Source organism: Nerophis ophidion, linkage group LG03 (genome assembly GCF_033978795.1).
Source record: "Nerophis ophidion isolate RoL-2023_Sa linkage group LG03, RoL_Noph_v1.0, whole genome shotgun sequence".
In the NCBI taxonomy this organism is placed as follows: Eukaryota; Metazoa; Chordata; class Actinopteri; order Syngnathiformes; family Syngnathidae; genus Nerophis; species Nerophis ophidion.
The window spans coordinates 47684012-47705793 of NC_084613.1; the positions used below are offsets into that span (position 1 = coordinate 47684012).

General features: G+C 39.2%; 1 protein-coding gene across 1 annotated transcript in view; it reads right to left on the reverse strand.

Moving 5' to 3' along the window:
• The window catches only part of spint1a (serine peptidase inhibitor, Kunitz type 1 a), a 30986-nt gene extending 12167 nt beyond the window's left edge, over positions 1-18819 (reverse strand). Inside the window, exons 1-5 of the mRNA XM_061895427.1 lie at positions 18713-18819; positions 18118-18566; positions 10508-10665; positions 6006-6147; positions 900-1067 (exon numbers count right to left, since the gene is read on the reverse strand). Coding sequence (XP_061751411.1) covers positions 900-1067; positions 6006-6147; positions 10508-10665; positions 18118-18514 — 865 coding nt within the window. The 5' untranslated portion in view covers positions 18515-18566; positions 18713-18819. The remainder of the gene's footprint in view (positions 1-899; positions 1068-6005; positions 6148-10507; positions 10666-18117; positions 18567-18712) is intronic.
• Between the last annotated feature and the right edge of the window lie 2963 nt (positions 18820-21782).

The window sequence follows — 21782 nt, forward strand, 5'->3', positions numbered from 1 at the left end:
TGTCGCAGGAGTGCTGGAGTCCATCCCAGCTGCATTCAGGCGGAAAACGGGATGCAAGCGGTAGAAAATGGATGGATGAATTGGTTGTGATGTCACTCAGTGTCGTTACTGTCGCAACCCAATTTGCAGTGGATGTTGTACGGCATCACGACTTGGACAGACTCAATTGAACGAGTGAGTCTGCTAAACAACATTTAAAAAATTGCCAAAGTTTTGGGGACTCCATCTATATCCCTCATTTATCACTGTTAATTGGTTCTAGACATGACCGCGAAAAATTTGCCAAGTAGGAATCATTAAGTTTAAAAAAAATATTTTCATAGCTAAAGCATAAAAAAAATGTTTACTACCTTCTAAATACATTTTTCAATATCATGAGAGCCATTTAGACATTAAATAACACCCTTTAGTCACATTTACACTCTTTGAATCCAAAATAGTTAAACTGCCAATGGCTAGGCCAATCAGTAGCCACAATATTGAAAAGTAAGATCTGATTGGTTTGGTCTCATTTATTGGCCAAAATACTGTAGGTTTTTTGTTTTTTTTTAGTTCTTTTAACAATTTTAATGCTTGTAAATGCATAATTTAGGGCAACACTGTTGTAGAATATGCTTTAAAAAATGCTTAAAAGCCACAATAATGAAAGTGCAATATTTGAAGTGCGATGTGGCGAGGGATGACTGTAGTCAAATGTATACTTTACTGCAGAACGACAATGAGCGGGTTTTTTACATTTTGTATCCAGCATCTTTGTAATACATGCAAACAATACGCAAGCAGGATCATTTGAAATGTAAACTCTGTTACTTGAAAATGTAAATTCACATTTAATAAAAAAAAAAAAAAATCATCCCAACAATCCTCACATTGCAGCAATGAAACAGAGACGGACATACCTGTGCCATAGCAGGCATTGGTGCACTCGTCCTTTGACAAATAGTTATTCAGGTTCTCTCTGCAGCCCCCAAACAAAAATTCCTCACACTTTTCCGAAGCTGCATTGTAGTGCCATCGAGGGAAAGCACCACGACATGGTCCAATCTTCTTTGGAGCCATGCAATGATCTAAAGGAAGTATGGATAAAGTTAGTAAAAAAAATAGTTTGGAACAATTTAGAATTTTATAAAACATCAAAACGATAGAATGAAAAGTATATTATTTTTCTTTTTCTTACATGTACAATTTTTTCTGCTATGTAACTTCTCAAATAATGTATTCTGGAAATTTCAGATTAGATGTACACCATTTAACAAATTGTATGAATTATTGAGCAGTAACAAAGGTTATTGTCTCACACTTGAGACCATACCTAAACAATAGATATTACCATCATTCATACTGTATTTTTTGTCCACCTTTAAGAGTAGACAGATGTTAAAAGTAATGATGTGTTTCGAGACATGTCAAAACAGGATGTGTTTAACAATGAAGGTCATACAGGGTTTTGTGGTTTGTCTGTCTCCGACAAGACATACTGTGATGATCTAACAAAGAAGTGGTTTAACTATATGCCTTACACACAGGTGCAGTATTCTGTTGTGTCTGGTTTCTCCACATGCATGGGCCATATTGTAGTTTAGTAAAAAAAAAAAAATGTAATAGGAACAAAGACTGCATTGGATAAAAATCACATCCAGTTAACATTGCAAGCAAAAATCTAAACAATATGTGTAAATCAAGGACAAAACACATCAACAAGTCAACAGTTGTCTCACAATTACCCCACATTTTTACAAAAACTAGGTTCTAGATGCATAAATCCAGATTTGTAATCTAAATGTATTGCTAATTCTGTACATGATAATCTACTGTAATGTTCCTACAAAAGGAACAACAAACACATTAAATGAGCTGTAAGTAAACGAGAGTAAAATCCTCAAAAAGTGTTTTATGAATTGCCAGGTCCGGATTTGGAAAATGTGAGGACAACCACAAAACCAGAAATGATAATTGCAACATAGGAAAATAATACATATTTCTGCCCTTACGGCTCAGTAACAGAGCTATGTCAATAACAATGAAAGAAGAAGAATACGCACAAAAAAAGTAGTGTTCATTTCAAACAAGTTGCCTAGCAGGCACTAATTTCCCTCAGCACGTTATTAAAGTGATCCCTTTTTTTTTTTTAATTAACAGTTTCTCCCATAAATTCATTTATTGGTAACGGCGGTATAGGTGGCAGTATGCATTGCAACTCTGCTTGCTAATACACCACACACAAACCCAGTCTGCTAGACTTGGCGACCGTCACTTTGTTTAGAGAGAATTAAAAAAAATAAAAATGGAAAAATGTATTTGTTTTACTAAATTACATGAAGATGTGACACTGTAGATTTCAGTCCTGTGGTAAACACCCGTTTTTACGTTTTACGATAACGAGCACCTAACTTTTTTTTACACATTAATGACAGCACTAGTTTAATTTTGAATAGCCTCTTTTCCCCCTTTAATCTTAAGGTTCTTTGTCGATGGCTATGGTCAAAAGACTGATGCGAGTATTGTAAATAGTAACATTACTAATTCACTGATTAATGATAATGTGTGTTTCATTGAGAAACATTACATTTACACAATTTAACACCCGAAAAGAAGTAGAAAGAAGCAGAGATTATTTTTAGACCGGCTCCTTCTTCACGTATTTGTTTAAAACTTCTATCCATCCTTCCATTTTTACCGCTTGTCCCTTTCGGGGTCGCGGGGGGTGCATGCATTCGGGCGGAAGACGGTGTACACCCTGGACAACTCGCCATCTCATCACAGGACCAACACAGATAGACAGGCAACTTACCATTTTCAATTAGGCGCAGAAGCGACTAGAAAATGAAGCAGCACATTTAAGCAATGATGAAAAGAAGATACACATTAAATTGAAATTATATAACTTGGACAACCTTAATCTAAATTTTTAAGACATTTTAGGCCATATGGCATTAGAAGCCTCTGATACGGTGTTTCACGTGTTTCAGCTAGTTCTGTCGAGTCTTTACTCTACATATTGAACAATTGAGAATTACTCTTGGCACACAGCCGAAGACGTCCGTGTGCAACATAACCAAATAAAATTGTTTCTAATGTTACACAACAGAGAAACAGCCAAACAAAAGTCCAGTCCACCAAGTAAATGCTGAACAATTTTATTACACTATTTCATAAAACTACTGTGGTAGTTTGTAGTACATGGTATTGTATTCCATCCATTTCCTACCGCTTATTCCCTTTTGGGGTCGCGGGGGGCGCTGGCGCCTATCTCAGCTACAATTGGGCGGAAGGCGGGGTACACCCTGGACAAGTCGCCACCTCATCGCAGGGCCAACACAGATAGACAGACAACATTCAAACTCACATTCACACACTAGGGCCAATTTAGTATTGTTTTTGAAAAATATTCATTTTTAAAAGGCATGTTACGTGCTAAAATGTTGGCGTTTTGGTAGGGGCCAAACATGGATTAAATTGATGTAAATGTGTTTTAATGAGCAGAGCAGATACGAGTGTTTAGAGTGACACGCTTGGTCGTGGAGAAAATTGAACTAGCTTGTAAGTTGAGGTGCCACTGCACATGGCTACCGTTTTTCCTGTATTCAATGTTAGATAGGATTATTTATTAATTATTATTCCGATGCTCTGTATCCATTGATAGTATGGTTGCAACTTTATTTAATTGTTTTTCAAATGTGAACAGTACTGTGTCATCAGCATACATTATTGTTTCTACCTCACTGCAAACTGCAGGGAGATCATCAATGTGTGCACAAAATAAAAAGGGTCCGAGGATTGAGCCTGCTGGTATAAGCACATTACTGCACCCTACACATATAGGACAATTTATTTTTAATTCCATGCCTTGAGAGAAGCTAACCAGATAACAATGCACCCATTTGACTGTTTTGGATGAAAGTTTAAAACAAGTTGTTGAAGAAAACAGAGTGATTAAAAATTGCAGTCACAATAGATGACTTTAAGGCTGATGAAAATGTACACTAATCAATCAATGAATACGAGGAGTCACACAATTATTTTTATACTTAAATCCATTCACATGAGACAGATGGAACACTGACTGTTCTGTATGGACTTCTCGATTACTGATCAAAGATGGGTGAAAAGTTCAAAATACTAATTGCTAATTCATCAACTGAGTGAATAGAAAGAATATGCATTAAAAATGTTGCCACCTCAAGGCTGTCATCCGTGAGATGTTTTGTTTGTTTGAGTTTACGGAGGTATACTCTCCAAAGGTCCACTTTTATGTCATTCTTTGCCTGAAAACTATCTATATGATTCCATATTACTTTACTTTTACCCTAAGCTTTATGTGTTGCGTCCATTAAGTAATATGCTGTTGCCTTCTAGAGCTGTGTTGTCACTTTGTTTCTTTAGCCTCTATATATTTATATTTTTATTTACGGTATCCGCTCCAATTCCTCAGAGAACCAAGGTAACGACAATCTTTGTTTAGCTTGAAATATTAATTTTTTGAAAATGTGTTTTAATTAAGTAGTCAGCAGAATATTGTATGAGTCTCCTCACAAACACATTCACAATTGTTTTTCCAACTTAAACCATCCCAATTCATCACATTTAGTTAGTTTTCAAGATGCTTTGAAATTTAAATCCCTCTTTGGGATGAATGTGTCTGTTTTGTCACCTACAACAGTCACTTGAATGAAACCTCACTGTTCTTAGTTTCACCTTTGTTTCTACATACACATACAGTATTACACATTCCAAACAAGCTGTTAATGGATAATTCAACTGCAGTGCTGAGTTCATTTATTGTCCTACAAAGTGCACTCAAGTCGCAAGCTTATTTAATACTTGAATAAAAAAAGTAACACCAATTGATAAACATTAAAGCCTGCCAAATACTTGTTATTGATATGGAGCGGGAGGGTGATTAGAGTGTTCTCGTTTACGCAACTTATCGGCTGAAACCAGACTGACAGGTTTCGTTGAGTCGGGGGTGGGGGAGTGGGAGAACACCTACTAGTCACTTCTGTTTTTCCAGAGAAGTCTCAAAAAAAACATGTAGATTTGCATGAGCCTGTATGTAGCATTCCAAAACAATGAAGATTTGTTTTAAAGTGTAATTGTAATTGATATCTTCTTATGGTTCTAGAATAAATTTAGCATGTCTTGACAGGTTTCAGAACAGGAAAAGAGCCTAAAAAGGAGTTTGGAACCATTCAAGGTGGCTTGTAAATAGGGAAATGCTGAGCAGAGCAAACAGACACGTGAACACATACAAAAAAATGTAGGTATGTAAAAAGCCCTGAGGAAATTAAATGGAGCGTAAGGGCACTGTCTCAACATGAAACATAAACAGGCCTCTCTGAAGAGGTCCAGGGACACATCAACAAACAGCTTTTTAGTAAAAAGGTTAAGTTAAAGTTAAAGTACCAATGATTGTCTCACGCACACACTAGGTGTGGCAAAATTAATCTCTGCATTTGACCTATCACCCTTGATCCCCCCCAGGGAGGTGAGGGGAGAAGTGGGCAGCAACGGTGGTCGCGCCCGGGGATAATTTTTGGTGATTACCAAAGTCCAGTCATGTTGGTTCACCGGAGTACATTTTTTTATATAGTCAAAAAAATATTTTCACATAGCTTTGTAGTGGAAGGCTTGATGAGGCTGTGGATTGTTGAGTCACTCCTTTGAATCATAAAGGCATAGTTGTACTGGGAGATATTCTAGGTACGCAAGTGTAACGGAGGCCAGCCAGTAGCGGCTGGGTCAGTGTGTAGTTTGGTAAACCTCACTACCTAACATCTTAGGTGCTTACTGGACATCGATTTGACAGGTCTGACTTTTAGCTACCAACTTTCATTCAGCAGACCCATGGGTTTTTAGCCCCAGGCAGAACAGAAACAGAGGTTAGACCAGGCATGATAGATATGGTGATGATATAATCACTAAAACATCTATTCTAGTAGTGCCCATGTCTTCAATATTTTGAGCATGGGAAAAAACAAACTCATGACCTGAATCCAAACACTTACGTTCAGACTGCTCGGATGTAAGAACCAGAACGGTGACATTGGTTGAGTCGGACTGACCAATGGTGTCCGTGACAGTCAACTGGAATTTGTAAATCCCAGATGTCAGATTAGACACGATGATCTGGTCGATAAAGTTGGTTTTCTATGTGAAAAAACAAGGCTTTGTTAGTATCAGGATGTATAGTATATGAGTGTCAGATAATTCAACATGTATATTGACTCATATATAAGATAATACTAAATATAAGAGGACTTTTTTTCAACTTTAAAAAGAAAAAAACTATTTTTTCAATATCAGTGAATTATAGGGATGTAACGATATCAAAATCTAACATTAGGATATTTTCACGATATTAAAACATCCATCCATTTCTACCGCGTGTCCCTTTTGGGGTCGTGGCCGGTGCTGAAGCCTATATGGTATGGTATTATAGTATGGTCCAAAACAAAAAATGCCATAGTGTGTAGAATGAAGGAGCAAGTACGTTAAGAATAAACCCAGGTACTGTAATTAAACAATAACAATGCTCAAATATTCCAATTATATTTATTAATGGGTATTTTCAACTGCAGGTAATGGTGTAGGAACATCCAGGGTTTTAAGCACTGTATTTTTTTTTTTACCTTCAAGCGCACTTAAATTATTTTATTTTTCTCAAAAATGTAAAGTGCGCCTTATAACCCGGTGTGCCGAATGTACGTATTAATTATGGTCGTGCTTCCGGCCTTGAAGCAATTTTGATGATAATAAGTGTGACCAGTTGGGATGTTACGGTTTCAACTTTTACTTTCTGACAAGCAGTGTCTTCAACAGTGAAAATGTTTATATCAGTCTGGAATATGTTGTTTCTCAGAAAAATTAACTAACGATTTAACTTTTAATAATGTAAATACCTCACAAACTGATGTTTGGCTTCGCTGGCTTCAAATATCTTTTTTGGATGATGAGAAGGCGACATGTCTTGGGTATAAACTGCCTTGGGATAATCTCCAGCCCCCGCGCGACATCCAGAGACAAGCGGTGGAACAAGGATGATGGATGGATGGATGGATGGATGGATGGATGGATGGATGGATGATTTATCAAGTAGTTTTTCAGTTTCCTCAAATTGAAAATTTTGGGGGTGATTACCTCTGTGCACCCGTCATCACCCTCTGGCTCTGGGTCGCTTTCGAGACAAAAGAAGCACACTTCGCCAACGAGGTTATGTTTTTACCAGGGTTGTTAGAGACATACCTTCAAGTGTTATGGATAGATTTTGATGATATTTTTTAAGTAATGTCCAAAAAAATAAAAACCCATAAGCACACTTCACTTCTTGCTTAAGGCATTCCACGCCCCCACTTTGGGCCTCGCACTGCGCAGAGTACTCTGGGAGATATACTGTATTTTCAGACCTGGCCGAGAATTAAAAAACAAAAAAAATACACACCAAGTTTTGGTTTGATACCATCTGGTATTATTGTGAAGACTTTGAAACCGAAATACTGCGGTATCTAAAAAACCGTTACACCCCTAATGACCAGTAAATGCCAGATATACATAAGAGATACGCGTGGGCTGCAGTTTGACTGACGCTTGTTCAATAAATTACGCTCGTTGGCAGTACCCATAAGCAAACAGGACCTTAAGTTTGAGGTTTCATTGAGAATTTTGAATATTACGCATGGAGATCAAAAATCTGTCAAAATGTTTTAGTATGCCTTTGGTAAGCTACGATGCCAAACCACTTGATGGAACGCGGAGCATTACGACTACCGTAGTCAGACATACTGTGATTCCACATACGGGTATTATTACAGTGTAAGTATAAAAACTTCTAATTGGCACCCATTGGGGACATTATGTGGCATTTTGTTTCGCAATATCGTGCAATCACAGCTTTTCTTACATATTGGTAATTGCTGATGTGTATTTGGAATCTACATAAGTCCTGAAAATGTGCGCGCACCCGCCATTGTAGTCCACGCCGTGGTTAATAGTCTCCTTTCTCTCTATCCTCTTGTTGTGGGGCATTCATCCTTCACTGTTGCCATTTCTAATCTAAAGTAGCGCATAGTACTAACATATCTGTCAGTAGCCTCGTTATGGAAGCGCTGAAAACTACAGGTACAATAAGGATGTTCAGGAAAAGATGCTGTCTAAGTGGAGCCACGTAAACATGACCGCCCACAAAATGGCACATCCCAAAGAGACGATCAGAAAGCAGCTTTAAGATGGTCTGTAAAACAATGTTTACAACATTTTGACTAAAAGAACCAGCATTACATGTTATGTACATCACAAGGAAATGTTTTAGATGAAAACCAAAAACATACGTTTGAGCCTTGTTTTGTATGAAAAAAAACCTGACCCACTCATCAGCAGTGCGCCTTATAATCCGGTGGGCCCTACGGTAACAAGCAATACATTGTTTTTACTTTCAGTTGAGTGTCTTTAAACTGTCAATGTAAAACATCAAGTGTAACAACTGGAAAACAATAATGTTCAGTTCAGTGTCTTTCAACCTTAATTTGTTTTGTCTCCTGCAATTTTAATTAAAATGGTCATGTTTTGAATCCTTGGCCTGCTAACCAATAAAAACTGGTTATCTGACAGTGCTTTGTGCACTGCAGCCGATAAAATATAAACACCACTTGCATTGTATTACCGCACATTATCTGAAAAAATTTTTAGGGTGACAGCATAAAATGGCTGAAGGGAATTTTCCAGTACTAGGCTTTTGAACTTAGGGCATGTTCACACGAACACGAAGAGTTTCAAAAACGCATATTCAGGGTTAAAAGATTTAAATCGACACAAGTGTAGTTTCAAAACTGTCTATTCTACACACAAACACATACAACTGCTGCCATGCAAATTTTGTCCAATCAGAAGCCTGGAAAAGCAGCCACAACTAATTTAGGTGGCATTATACCTGTATTATGTTTATTCGGCTATACTAGACATTCAATAAGGTGTACATTATCTTTAAAACCGGCCTGCACTTAGACGGAGCCTTGGGAACTTAATACATCATTTTTTAGTGTTTAAAGCATGCATGCACACCTGTGCTGCTAAAACCCAAAACTATAACATGTCTAATCAGCAACATGGTGATATATATTACATGTGCATTGAAGTGTACATTATTTCTAAAATCAGTACGCACTAACGAGCCAAGGAACTCTTAGCATTTTTAAGTGCTTAAAGTTGCTGCAAAACTCTTGTGGCATTTAATGATCAATATAGAGTTAAATGTGCAATTAAGTGTACATTTAACATTAACAAGGAGGAAGTATACATCTTTTTTTTTGTTTATCGCGAGGGCACGCTAAGTGCACATGCACGGTGGCTACTGCTCCATCTTCAAAAATGGAACAAACACACATAAATTAACTTCATGATCTGTTGCTTGTAAAAGTTGTACAATTAGGTGAAGGTCCAACAGAAATCGTATCTAAAACAGCTGACTGTTATTGTCACTGGTGGGACTGTCGCAAAGCCAATTTTGATGAGTCTTTTTGTGTCAATGTAAATTGAAAATAGAAGCATGTTTATGTCCAAACGTACATTAAGTTCCTTTACAGTGTGATTGAAGTCAGCAAAGCAGTGTTGTTGAGGTTTGGAAATGATAGCGAACAACCATGACGTCATCAGAGGAGTACAAGACTCCGTTTGTGCCGTGTCCGCTGAGCGAAGAGTTTTGGAACCCATGCACTTTGACCAGCTTTTGCAAAAGTGTTGAGTTTTTAGGGACAAAAGTATGCATTTGCGTGAGGACAAGAGGCCAAAACGCTTATTGTCCAAATGCGTTTGCATTTAGTAAGTATCTGTCTTCGTGTAGACGTGGCCTTATTTCAAAATGTGTGGACGACGATGAGGCTACGACACGCAGTCAAGGACAATGTAGGCAAACAAGGGCATTATATACGTAAACCCAAATATTTGTGAAAGTAGATTATTCCATATTGTTTTAATGTGTGGCAACTTGAGAAAAAAATATGCTAATGGAAGTCTAACAGTAACATGACATCCTTCACAAATCGTTTTAGCAGTTTAATGCATTTAAATTATTAAAATCTAAAAATCGCAAATCACAATTTGACAGAAAAATCGAAAAAACTACAATGGCCAAGTTGTCATTTGATATCGTCACACGTCAGGACATTATTGTGAGAATTTTGACACTATACCGCTGTATTTACAGTACTGTTACATCCCTAGTAAATTAATAAGTGGTGGATTAAAATACTAAATTAATCACATTTCTTAGCTGCTAGAAAAGTTGTTTGATGATGCTACATTGATTCAACATCTTAAAATTTGCATCACAAGTCCTCTGATTGTCAACTTGCCTAACCTTGGAAGGCTGCATTAATTAGCAATTAGGGGAGAGAGAGTTGCTTCTAACACATTTTGCCTCCATAAATCTCTAGATCACAACTAGTTTTTGAGAGATTTTAAAGAGAATCAAATAATGTCTTATGCTTTGAACAATTCAGGCTTTACATGGACGCACCTCAATTATGGCGTAAGGATACTCAGTGAGCATTTTCCAGTGAAATGAGGCAATCTTCTTGTCATCTGTGCTCTCCAAGCCGTTCAGGGTCACGCTGTCCTGAGGTTGGACCACTCGGTCTTGGCCTCCGTTGGCCACAGGTGGACGATCGGTTTCCTCTGGAGGGAGACATCATGGTAACAGTTAATGTGACACAAACACTACAACTGCAGTTAGAGACAAATCCTATTACAAGCACATAATACACACCACAAGCCAAGTGACGTTGTGGTAGATGAGAAACTCAACACGACACCAGGGCCCATAGGGGTTTGGCGTGTGTGAACAAGCCTAAGTTAAGGTTTCTGCCCAAGTTATGTGGACTCACATATCCTTAGCGCAAACAAGCAAGTGAAACACAATGGAAAGGGTTGAGGTGAAAATAAACAATACTAAATTGAGGTGCTTAATGATAGGGGTTGTCATGAAAATGGAAGGTTTTTTGGGTTTGTGCACTAATTTTAAGTGTTTCTTGTGTTAAATTCTTCTGTTGGGGACCACTGGTCTACGTAACATATGATGGTGTTTTTTTGTCAACATTTTGCATAGATTATGTTTTACAGACCGTTTTCAAGACACTTTCTGATCATTTCTTTAGGCTGCGTCGTTTTGTGGGTGATTTTATTTACGTGCCTCCACCTCGACTGCGTCTTCTCCCTGTCAGCCATGTTGTAGTTTATAGAGCTTCCAAATGGTGTCTACTGACCGATATATATTAGAATTATATGTTACTTTGTATTAGAAATGGTAACAGCAGAGGATGCATGTGCGAGCCAGTCTGCCACACAACAATAGAATAAAGAAAAATAAGGAACATATTAACAACAGTGATGGACTACAATGGCGGACTTGTGCAAAGATCTCCTGGTATATCTCTACTATATGTGGGGATACACGCCGACATTACCCATCATTCATTTTTCTACCGCTTGTCCCTTACAAATGGTAAAAATTTCCAAAAGGCTCATTTTGAGGAAGTATGAAGGGAGACCATTTTTAATGCAAATTTATCCACCAGGCCTTCCCTGTTTCAATTTCAAATTTTTGGGACTCATGCAGATTCTACATAAACAAAAAAAGTTACAAATAGGTACGAAAAGTTGGTTTTGCATGATATGTCCCCTTTAAATTAAAATCATTGTAAAACCAAGATTGATAATCGCACTTTCAAAAACTCATAGACAGGCTAGCGCCTAGGTGTCAAAGTCAAGGCCAGATCCGGCCTGCGAATAAATTAACTATTAACCCCGGGATAATATTTGATTAGTATTACAATCGGCCCACAAGCCACAGACGGCTGTTGCTGTTTTGAACGCACCGATAATCCATTCCCCACAATGCAACGGTAGGTCGCGAACTCGCTGCAGCGCCGCAAGTGGGCCGTGGCTTCATTATTCATCAGCATTCAGGGCAACGTCAACTTTCAGCAACCTCTCTCCCCAATAATGGCTAAATGGAAGGTGGTCGGTGAGAACAGGGAGTTTCAAGCCAGGTGGGAGGCAGAGTACATGTTCACATAAGTAAAAGGCAAACATGTGTGTCTTCTGTGTGGAGAAAGTATGGCTGTAATGAAAGAATATAATCTGAGATGGCACTATGAAACGTCTAAGAAAGACAAAGACAAAGACAAAGACAAAGACAAAGACAAGAATATGGACAAGGAACAAAGGCTACAGAAGGTGGAAGAATTAAAAAACGAGGTCTTAAGTCCCGGAAGGCTCTGTTCACAAAAGCCACATCAAAAAGCTATAGTGTTGTTTTGATAAGTGACACCATGTTTAATTATAATTGTAATATTTGAATGATGATAAATGAATGTGTTGTGGCAGAATGCGGCTTTCACCAATGCGGCAGTTTGTGGAAACAATTGGTTGCTTTTCCAAACATTTTTAATAAACTTTCAACGAGGGCTGGTCGATATATCGATATACTCGATATATTCCGGGTTTGTCTCTGTGCGATATAGATATTCAAGTATACGTTTCCACGCAGTTGCTTTTCGCTGCTGGCACTACACTACAGGCTCTCCCCACTCATTGTTGCCTCTCCTTCTCACAGACAGCAAGCGCACCTTCTTACACACGTCACATACTGTCACGTCATACGTCACATACGTATACGCCATCGCGGAGCCGAGAGGAAGCAGCATGGGTAAGGTTAGCTATGTTGCGAGTGGTAATACGAGAGAAAGAAGATGCCAATCTGGTAACAAATGAAGGAAGGATTCATTCCCAAGAAAAACAGCAGGGGGTCCATCGTCTAGCGGTGGTTTGGCTTTAAGTGGGAATATGTGGAACAGACAACCGTAACAGACAACATTAGCACTACGGCTAATGTGTCGCATCATTTAAAAAGTCACCTGCTAGAGAATGAAAGGTGCTTACTCCGCATGTCAACATCTCTGTTCGGTGCCACACCAACAAAATACCGAGGCAACCACTTTCACACCGTATGAAAAAAATTGTGAACAACAAAAGGAGATAACGTCCGCAGTAACCCACCACATAGCGATTTGATTTCTTATTATGCAGCTCATTTTTATTTGACAGTTTTTGAAATATTTTGTGTGACATCATGCACAAAAGTGCACTTTATTTGTTTTAAACAACTGTAGTGGCGTTCTGTACAAAAAGTACACTTTAATTTGGTGTTGTTTTGATATGTTATCTTAGTGACATCATGCACAAAAGTGCACTAATAGCTTGTTTTGAAATGTCTCTGACAATCTTGCACTTTCTGTTTTGAAATTACATGAATGTTTGTGCCACTGCTAAATAACTGTTTAATAAATACAGTTTTGGTCAATTGACTTAGTTGTGATTTCCCTCTCTGCATGAACGTTTAAAATGAGCATATATTAATGCAGTATGAACAAGAATGTTTTAATGTAGACATAGAATCATCACACTGCTGAGATTACAGTATATGCATCAAGTGTTCATTCAAAGCTGAAGAAAAATATCGATATATATATCGTGTATCATGATATGGCCTAAAAATATTGAGATATTAAAAAAAGGCCATATCGCCCAGCCCTACTTTCAACGTTAGAATGCTAAACAGGAAGTCCTTAAAGCTTAATGGCTTTGTCAAAACACTGAGACAAAGTCTTAGTTTATTGTGTTCTTCGTGTTGTTTTTGAAACTGCACCAATTTTTTCCGCAGAGTTTTCAACTCACGTCAAGTGTTTAGCCAAGAGGATTATTCGTAGTATGTACATTTTCAGAATGTACTTACTATTTTTGGACAAAGTGAGACAAAGAAAAGTCGTCATTATTTTAAAGGCATTATGCCATGATTTTACCAGTCCGGCCCGCATGGGAATAGATTGTTCCTCACGTGGCCCTTGAGCTAAAATTATCTAAACACCCCTGGGCTAGCGCTAGCTCACTAACTAGCTGAGATAAACGTATTGAATCACTCAAATTAAAATACAGCGGAACCTCAACTTACAAACCCCTCATGTATGAACTCAAATTTACAAACCACAAACCGAATAAAAATATGCTTTGGTCTGTTTTTAAGCCTTTTTCCAAACATTTTGAAGTTGTGCTAGCTTACAGTTGTATGACTCCAAAAAAAGCAATGTGTGGCTTAAAACTTTTAGGAAATATTCACTGCGTTGTCAATACTGCCTTCCACCAAGTGTACTAGACACAATTGTTTTGGAGACTACATTTCCAGAAAGCTAAGGACCGGTGGGCCTAATTTCTCCCTTTACTATAGTATATTCAGGAGAACTAGTGTTCTCTAGAGTAGACATTTGATTTTGCTAGCGTTACAGGTGTATTCTGATAGATGTATCAGACAATATGGACACAACCCCACAATGACAATGTTTAAAAGGACTAAAAACCCACAAAAATCACATGTACATAGGTATTCACAGCATTTGCTCAATATTTTATTGATGCACCTTTGACAGATATCACAGCCTCAAGTCTTTATGAATACAATGCCACAAGCATCAGGTTAGATGGGAAGTGTTGGTTTTCATCCAGGATGTCTCTGTTCATTGCTGCATTCATCGTTCCCTCTATCTTGACTAGTGTCCCAGTTCCTGCTGCTTAAAAATACCTCCACAGCATGATGCTGTCACCACCATGCTTCAGTTCAATCTTTGTCTCATCAGACTATCAAATATTGAAGTCTAAGGTGCATTTTGGCAAACTTTTTACCAAGAAATGGCTTCCGTCTGGCCACCACACCAAACAGGCCAGAGATGGTTGTCATTTTGAAAGGTTCTCTGCTCTCCACAGAGGAATACTGTAGCTCTGACAGAGAGACTTTGGTCTACTCCCTGACTAGACTAAGATGAATGCAGCATTGTACAGAGAAATCCTGGGTGAAAACCAATGCTTTCCATCTAACCTGATGGAGCTTGAGAGGTGCTGCAAAGAGGAATAGGTGAAACTGCTCAAAGATAAGTGTGCCTAGCTTATGGCATCATATTCAAAAAGACTTGAGGCTGTAATTGCTGACGAAGGTGCATCAACAAAGCATTGAGCAAAGGCTCTGAATACTTATGTACATATATTTTTTTATTTTTAAATACCGTTGCAAAATTTACAAAAAATAAATTTCACATAGTCATAATGGTGTATCGTCTGTAGAATTTTGAGGACAAAAATGAATGTATTTTGGAATAAAGCTGTAACATAACAAAATGTGGAAAAAGTAAAGCGATGTTAATACTTTCCAGATGCCCTGTAAATTACGTCAGGAAAAACAATTGTAACTGCCAAAAACGAGAGGACTTATGTCTACACTAAGCCGAATAACCCCATAAACGATAATTATTTAGCCTAAGCCCCATTTCAGCCACACTAAACCAGTGTTTAAGGTTCCCCTCCTCAGACCAATTTTTACACGGGTAAGTGCGCCGTGTATTTCTTGAATCTTTGACACTCAGCTTTGTATGGACTCAATGATCCTTTTCAAACTGAGTTCGGAGAGGAAGCGAGGCCAGAAAGAACACGCCACAGCCAGCTTCATAATAAAGCGGTTTCGTAACTCGGACCTAACCACTGGAAATATGGAGGAGAGTCACCCAGACATGCTCGTGTTTCTCATTCTTCTACACGTACAGACACCAGTGCAAATTACACATGAATACCTTAAGAGAAAGCGATTGCAGCTATTTGGGACACACCACTTCTCAGACGGCAAGATAACTTTCCAATGTCCAGGTCAGCTGTGATTCCACTAACCGAAAAACTTTGTCTATTTGTCAAAGGAGAATCTATGAGAATGTGAGCTACCGTGGATGTGATGAAAAATGTAGTGTGTGCTTTGTATTACCTTGCAGCCGAAGGAAGACTATGGAAATCGGCGAATGCTTTTGGACTGGCAAAGCAGTTATTGTCCGCCATGTATGTCGCGGACTCAACGTCTAGGTCTAGAGTATAAAAAGTCACCAAAAACGAATGGACAATGAAGGTGAAGGTAAAAGAGTGAGGACTGTCCTGACCAGATATCTAGATCCCAATATTGATTGTTGTCAAATGTTATTTGTCACTTCGTGTACTTTCGTGTCCGATAAAGATTTTATTATTTATGATGGCTCAGGTGTGATTCACTACAATAGGGCCCCACAGCACACTGGATTCCAGTTAATTGAAACACCACAAAACTTGATATTGTTCAGAATAGGTCAATTTAAGAATTTGCACACAAAGCAACATTAGAGGTGACTTATTAGGTCGCGTTGCGCCACCTGACGAAGAGTGCGAGGGGGTCAAAAACGACAATTGTGTGCGTTTGTGGACAAGGAAAAGGTTAGGTGGGATTTAACCTGGATAACCTTAGCAGGCTTAGTGTAAAAGGGGCCTTAAAGGGGTGCCTTAAGGAAAGCCTCAGTTGTGTAAATCACAAGTTTGGACCCCAGTGTTTTGTTTGTGAGCAAGGTTGAAATTTCAATGTAACAATCTGCCAATGTGTTTACAGTGGTCTAAGTTCCTCTACACCAGTGTTTTTCAACCTTTTTTGAGCCGAGGCACATTTTTTGCGATGAAAAAATGCGGAGGCACACCACCAGTAGAAATCATTAAAAAACTTGGTTGACGGTGAAATGTCGTTGTCACAATTGTTGGATATGACTTTAAAGCATAACCAAGCATGCATCAATATAGCTCTTGTCTCAAAGTAGGTGTACTGTCACCACCTGTCACATCACACCCTGACTTATTTGGACTTTTTTGCTGTTTTCCTGTGTGTACTGTTTTACTTCATGTCTTGCGCTCTTTTTATGGTATTTTCCTGTAGCAGTTTCATGTCTTCCCTTGAGCAATATTTCCCGCATTTACTTAGTTTTTAATCCTTCTTCGTGGGGATATTGTCGATTGTCATGTCATGTTTGGATGTACATTGTGGACGCCATCTTTGCTCCACAGTAGGTCTTTGCTGTCGTCCAGCATTCTGTTTTTCTTTACTTAGTAGCCAGTTCAGTTTTAGTTTCGTTCTGCATAGCCTTCCTTAAGCTCCAATTCCTTTTCATAGGGGCACTTACATTTTGTTTATTTTTGGTTTAAGCATTAAACACCTTTTTACCTGCACACTGCCTCCCGCTGTTTCTGACATCTACAAAGCAATTAGGTACTGATATGAAAGAGTATTACACGGTTACTCTGCCGAGCTCAAGACAGCAACGACCAACCACTCAACAACAACACATCATTTGCAGACTATAATTACGGGTTTGTAAAAAATATTTTTTACCCCAAATAGGTGAAATTACATAATCTCGCACGGCACACTGGTGTGCCGCGGCACAGTGGTTGAAAAACACTGCTCTACATATCAAGAGCACTTTTGTGTTTTTAGGAATTTGCTGCAAATTTTTTTGTCTGCCGAGTTTTGAACCACACTTTGGGTCTGGTATGGTGTCAATCCCACGCTTCCAGTTAAAAGGCCCCGATGAAGACGAATGTAAAATCAATCAAATAAGGAGCACTGGCTTCATATTGCCTATGGTCATGAGCTTTGGGTTATGACCGGAAGGACAAGATGACGGGTACAAGCGGCCAAAATTAGTTTCCTCCTCCGGGTGGCGAGGCTCTCTCTCTTAGAGATGGGGTGAGAAGCTCTACCATCCGGTAGGAGCTCAACGTATCACCGCTCCACATCGAGGGGAGCCAGATGAGGTGGCTCGGGCATCTGGTCAGGATGCCACCTGAACGCCTCTCGAAAGAGTTGTTTAGGGCATGTTCAACCAGTAGGAGGCCACGGGTAAGACTGAGGACACGTTGGGAAGACTATGTCTCCCGGCTGGCATGGGAACGCCTCGGGATCCCCCAGGAAGAGCTGGGCAAAGTGGCTGGGGAGAGGGAAGTCTGGCTTTCCCTGCTTAGGCTGCTGCCCCCGTGACCCGACCTCAGATAAGCGGAAGAAGATGGATGCATGCGCTTCATATTGATGTTGAATGATATATGTCAGGGACAAGCAGTAGAAAATGGATGGATGATATATGTCACTCATATAATGCCATATTTCAGTTCTTCACAGAAAGACAATAGCTTAAAAAGGTGCAATAACAAAGTATATTTATAAGATGAACACAGCATAGTTCTTACTTGGTGGGACATCAAACTCCAGGTAGCTTTCATAGACGGACTCCTGGATGAAGTTGAAGTAGCCCTTCTTCCTGACGAAGCGACATGCATATTTCTTCTTGTAGAGGCAGTCGAAGAGAAAGCAGGAGTTGATGGAGCCCTCCTCAGCATCTCCTTGCATTAAGGCCACATTGCACTTGGGCTCCTTGCAGCAGGCCACGACACAGTCCTTCGCGCGGGCCAGTTTGGGGGACGAAATGAAAGTGGCCCCGTCGTTTACAGACTCATCTAAATCCAGAACAAAATCTTCCCGACCTTTTTTGAATTTCTCCAAACACTTCTCACCGATCTCCTGGCTGGAAACGCACCCCAAAAATCCGACTAGCAGCAGCAGCAACCACGGCGGTAGTGGAGCCATAATTAAATGGCCACTAAAAGTCCTTTTGAAAGATTTAAAATCAAATCGACGCCTGTAAGAAAAGATAGGGTCAATAATTAGCTAGAAGAAAATGTCTTCCGGAGAGTCCAGTCCGCGTAGGTGAACACAGATTTGGTTTTACGTTCTCATTTATAAAACAAAAAGGGAAACAAAATGAATCGTCCTAATTGTTCCGACCTTGAAGAGTGAAGGACTCAGTAGAGAAGTTTGATCGCGAGAAAGAGTGTGACGACAACAGCAATGACCCACTCGCTCACCTGCGGAAGACAGGAAGTCAACATTTGCCACTCCCTTCCTTCTTCTCTTCTTACGTGCCTTTCCCCTTCTTCGCTTTCTTTCTTTTAATGGCGGCTACCTGCCTGTCTCTAACAACAACTTGTCGTCCCACAGTCACTCAATAACACTCAATGCTAAGGACGTATTTACATTCACCATTGTTTTTGAATTGGCCGAATAAACATTGTATTTTTCCAACAAAACGGGATAAAATACTGTACATTTTAAGGGGCCGGATCCGATTCGGTGAACTGTTTTTACCCCGTAAATGGGTCATAAAATTGACTTTAAAATGACGTAAGCAGAAACCGATTGCATAATGAAACATCCATCCATCCATTTCTACCGCTTATTCCCTTTGGGGCCGAGGGGGGCGCTGGTGCCTATCTCAGCTACAATCGGGCGGAGGGCGGGGTACATCCTGGACAAGTCGCTACCTCACCACAGGGCGCATAATGAAACAACCATTTTTAAAAATATGGATTTCAAATACACGGAACACTTGAAAAATGTGATTTGTTGCTTCAAAAACTAGATTTCAACATTAAAAAGAATAATTTCAATTTTATAACCTTATATTGCGTATTTCAACAAGTATGTACTCTAAATATATTTCAATTTAAAACAAAAAAGTAGATTTGAAATTAACACTTTAATCCTGTTACACCACTGGGGTGTCCAAAGAGCAGTCTTGGGGCATTTGCAGCCGGCAGCAAGTTTTTCTATTGGCCGACGACAAAAAAAAAACAACAACAAAAAGACAAAATAAACATATGCCGGATTAATACATTACACACAAAAACAAAATTCAAAAAATGGACCCGGCCCAAATCCCCTGAAAAATGGGAGCTGAAAAAGAAAATGGCTTACTATATATGGTCTTTTTGCAAGATATGGTAAGTTTTCAAGTTTTGGTTGGCAGAATCCATCCATACATCCATTTTCTACTGCTTGTCATTTTCGGGGTCGCGGGAGTGCTGGAGCCGATCCCAGAATAATACAAATATTAGTAAGCCGAATAATAATATAATTAGTAAATAATAATGATAAACATTTATCAAATATTTCAAGGGGGTTAAATTCGATATTACACTATAATTTCCTTTGTTACACATAACACAAAGCGAAGACAGTGATTCTCATACAAACCCTGTTTCCATATGAGTTGAGAAATTGTGTTAGATGTAAATATAAACGGAATACAATGATTTGCAAATCATTTTCATCCCATATTCAGTTGAATATGCTACAAAGACAACATATTTGAGGTTCAAACTGATAAACCTTTTTTTTTTTTTTTTGCAAATAATCATTAACTTTAGAATTTGATGCCAGCAACACGGGACAAAGAAGTTGGGAAAGGTGACAATAAATACTGATAAAGTTGAGGAATGCTCATCAAACACTTATTTGGAACATCCCACAGGTGTGCAGACTAATTGGGAACAGTTGGGTGCCATGATTGGGTATAAAAGCAGCTTGCATGAAATGCTTAGTAATTCACAAACAAGGATTGGGTGAGGGTCACCACTTTGTAAGCAAATTGTCGAACAGTTTAAAAAAACATTTCTCAACGAGCTATTGCAAGGAATTAAGGGATTTTACCATCTACGGTCCATAATATCATCAAAAGGTTCAGAGAATCTGGAGAAATCACTGCACGTAAGCGATAATATTACGGACCTTTGATCCCTCAGGTTGTACTGCATCAAAAAACAACATCAGTGTGTAAAGGATATCACCACATGGGCTCAGGAACACTTCATAAAACCACAGTCAGTAACTAAAGTTGGTTGTTACATCTGTAAGTGCAAGTTAAAACTATGCAATGCATAGCAAAACCCATTTATCAACAACAACAAGGAACGCCGCTCGCTTCGCTGGGCCCGAGCTCATCTAAGATGGACTGATGCAAAGTGGAAATGTGTTCTGTGGTCTGACGAGCCCACGTTTCAAATTATATTTGAAAACTGTGGACGTGGTGTCCTCTGGAACAAATAGGAAAATAACCATCCTGATTATTATAGGTGCAAAGTTCAAAAGCCAGCATCTGTGATGGTATGGGGGTGTATTAGTGCCCAAGGCATGGGTTACTTACACATCTGTGAAGGCACCATTAATGCTGAAAGGTCCATACAGGTTTTGGAGCAACATATGTTGTCATCCAAGCAACGTTATCATGTACGCCCCTGCTTTTTTCAGCAAGACAATGCCAACCCACGTGTTACAACAGCGTGGCTTCGTAGTAAAAGAGTGCGGGTACTTTCCTGGCTCGACTGTAGTCCAGACCTGTCTCCCATCGAAAATGTGTGGCGCATTATGAAGCGTAAAATACGACAGCGGAGACCCTGGACTGTTGAACGACTAAAGCTCTACATAAAACAAGAATGAGAAAGAATTCCACTTTCAAAGCTTCAACAATTAGTTTCCTCAGATCCCAAACGTTTATTGAGTGTTGTTAAAAGATGATGTAGCACAGTGGTGAACATGCCCTTTCCCAACTAAAAAAACATATTCCATTGAGAATCCCTGAAAAAAGCAGAGACACACCATTAAAATGTTTTATAAGTAATGTAATGTAGTACATTATTAAATACACTAGGGTATGTACAGTTTTTTATTACGGTATACACCTATTTATTCATTAAACGTCCATCCATCCATCCATTTCCTACCGCTTGTCCCGTACGGGAGCCTATCTCAGCTGTATTTATTAATTTATTTATTTTATTTCGGGACGGCGTGGCGCAGTTGGGAGAGTGGTTGTGCCAGCAACCTGAGAGTTCCTAGTTCCATCCCCACCTTCTACCAACCTAGTCACGTCCTTTGTGTCCTTGAGCAAGACACTTCACCCTTAGTCCTGGTGGTTTGTGGTTAGGGCCTTGCATGGCAGCTCCCGCCATGCATCCGTGTGTGAATGTGTGTGTGTGAATGGGTGAATGTGAAAATATTGTGCTTTGAGTACCTTGAA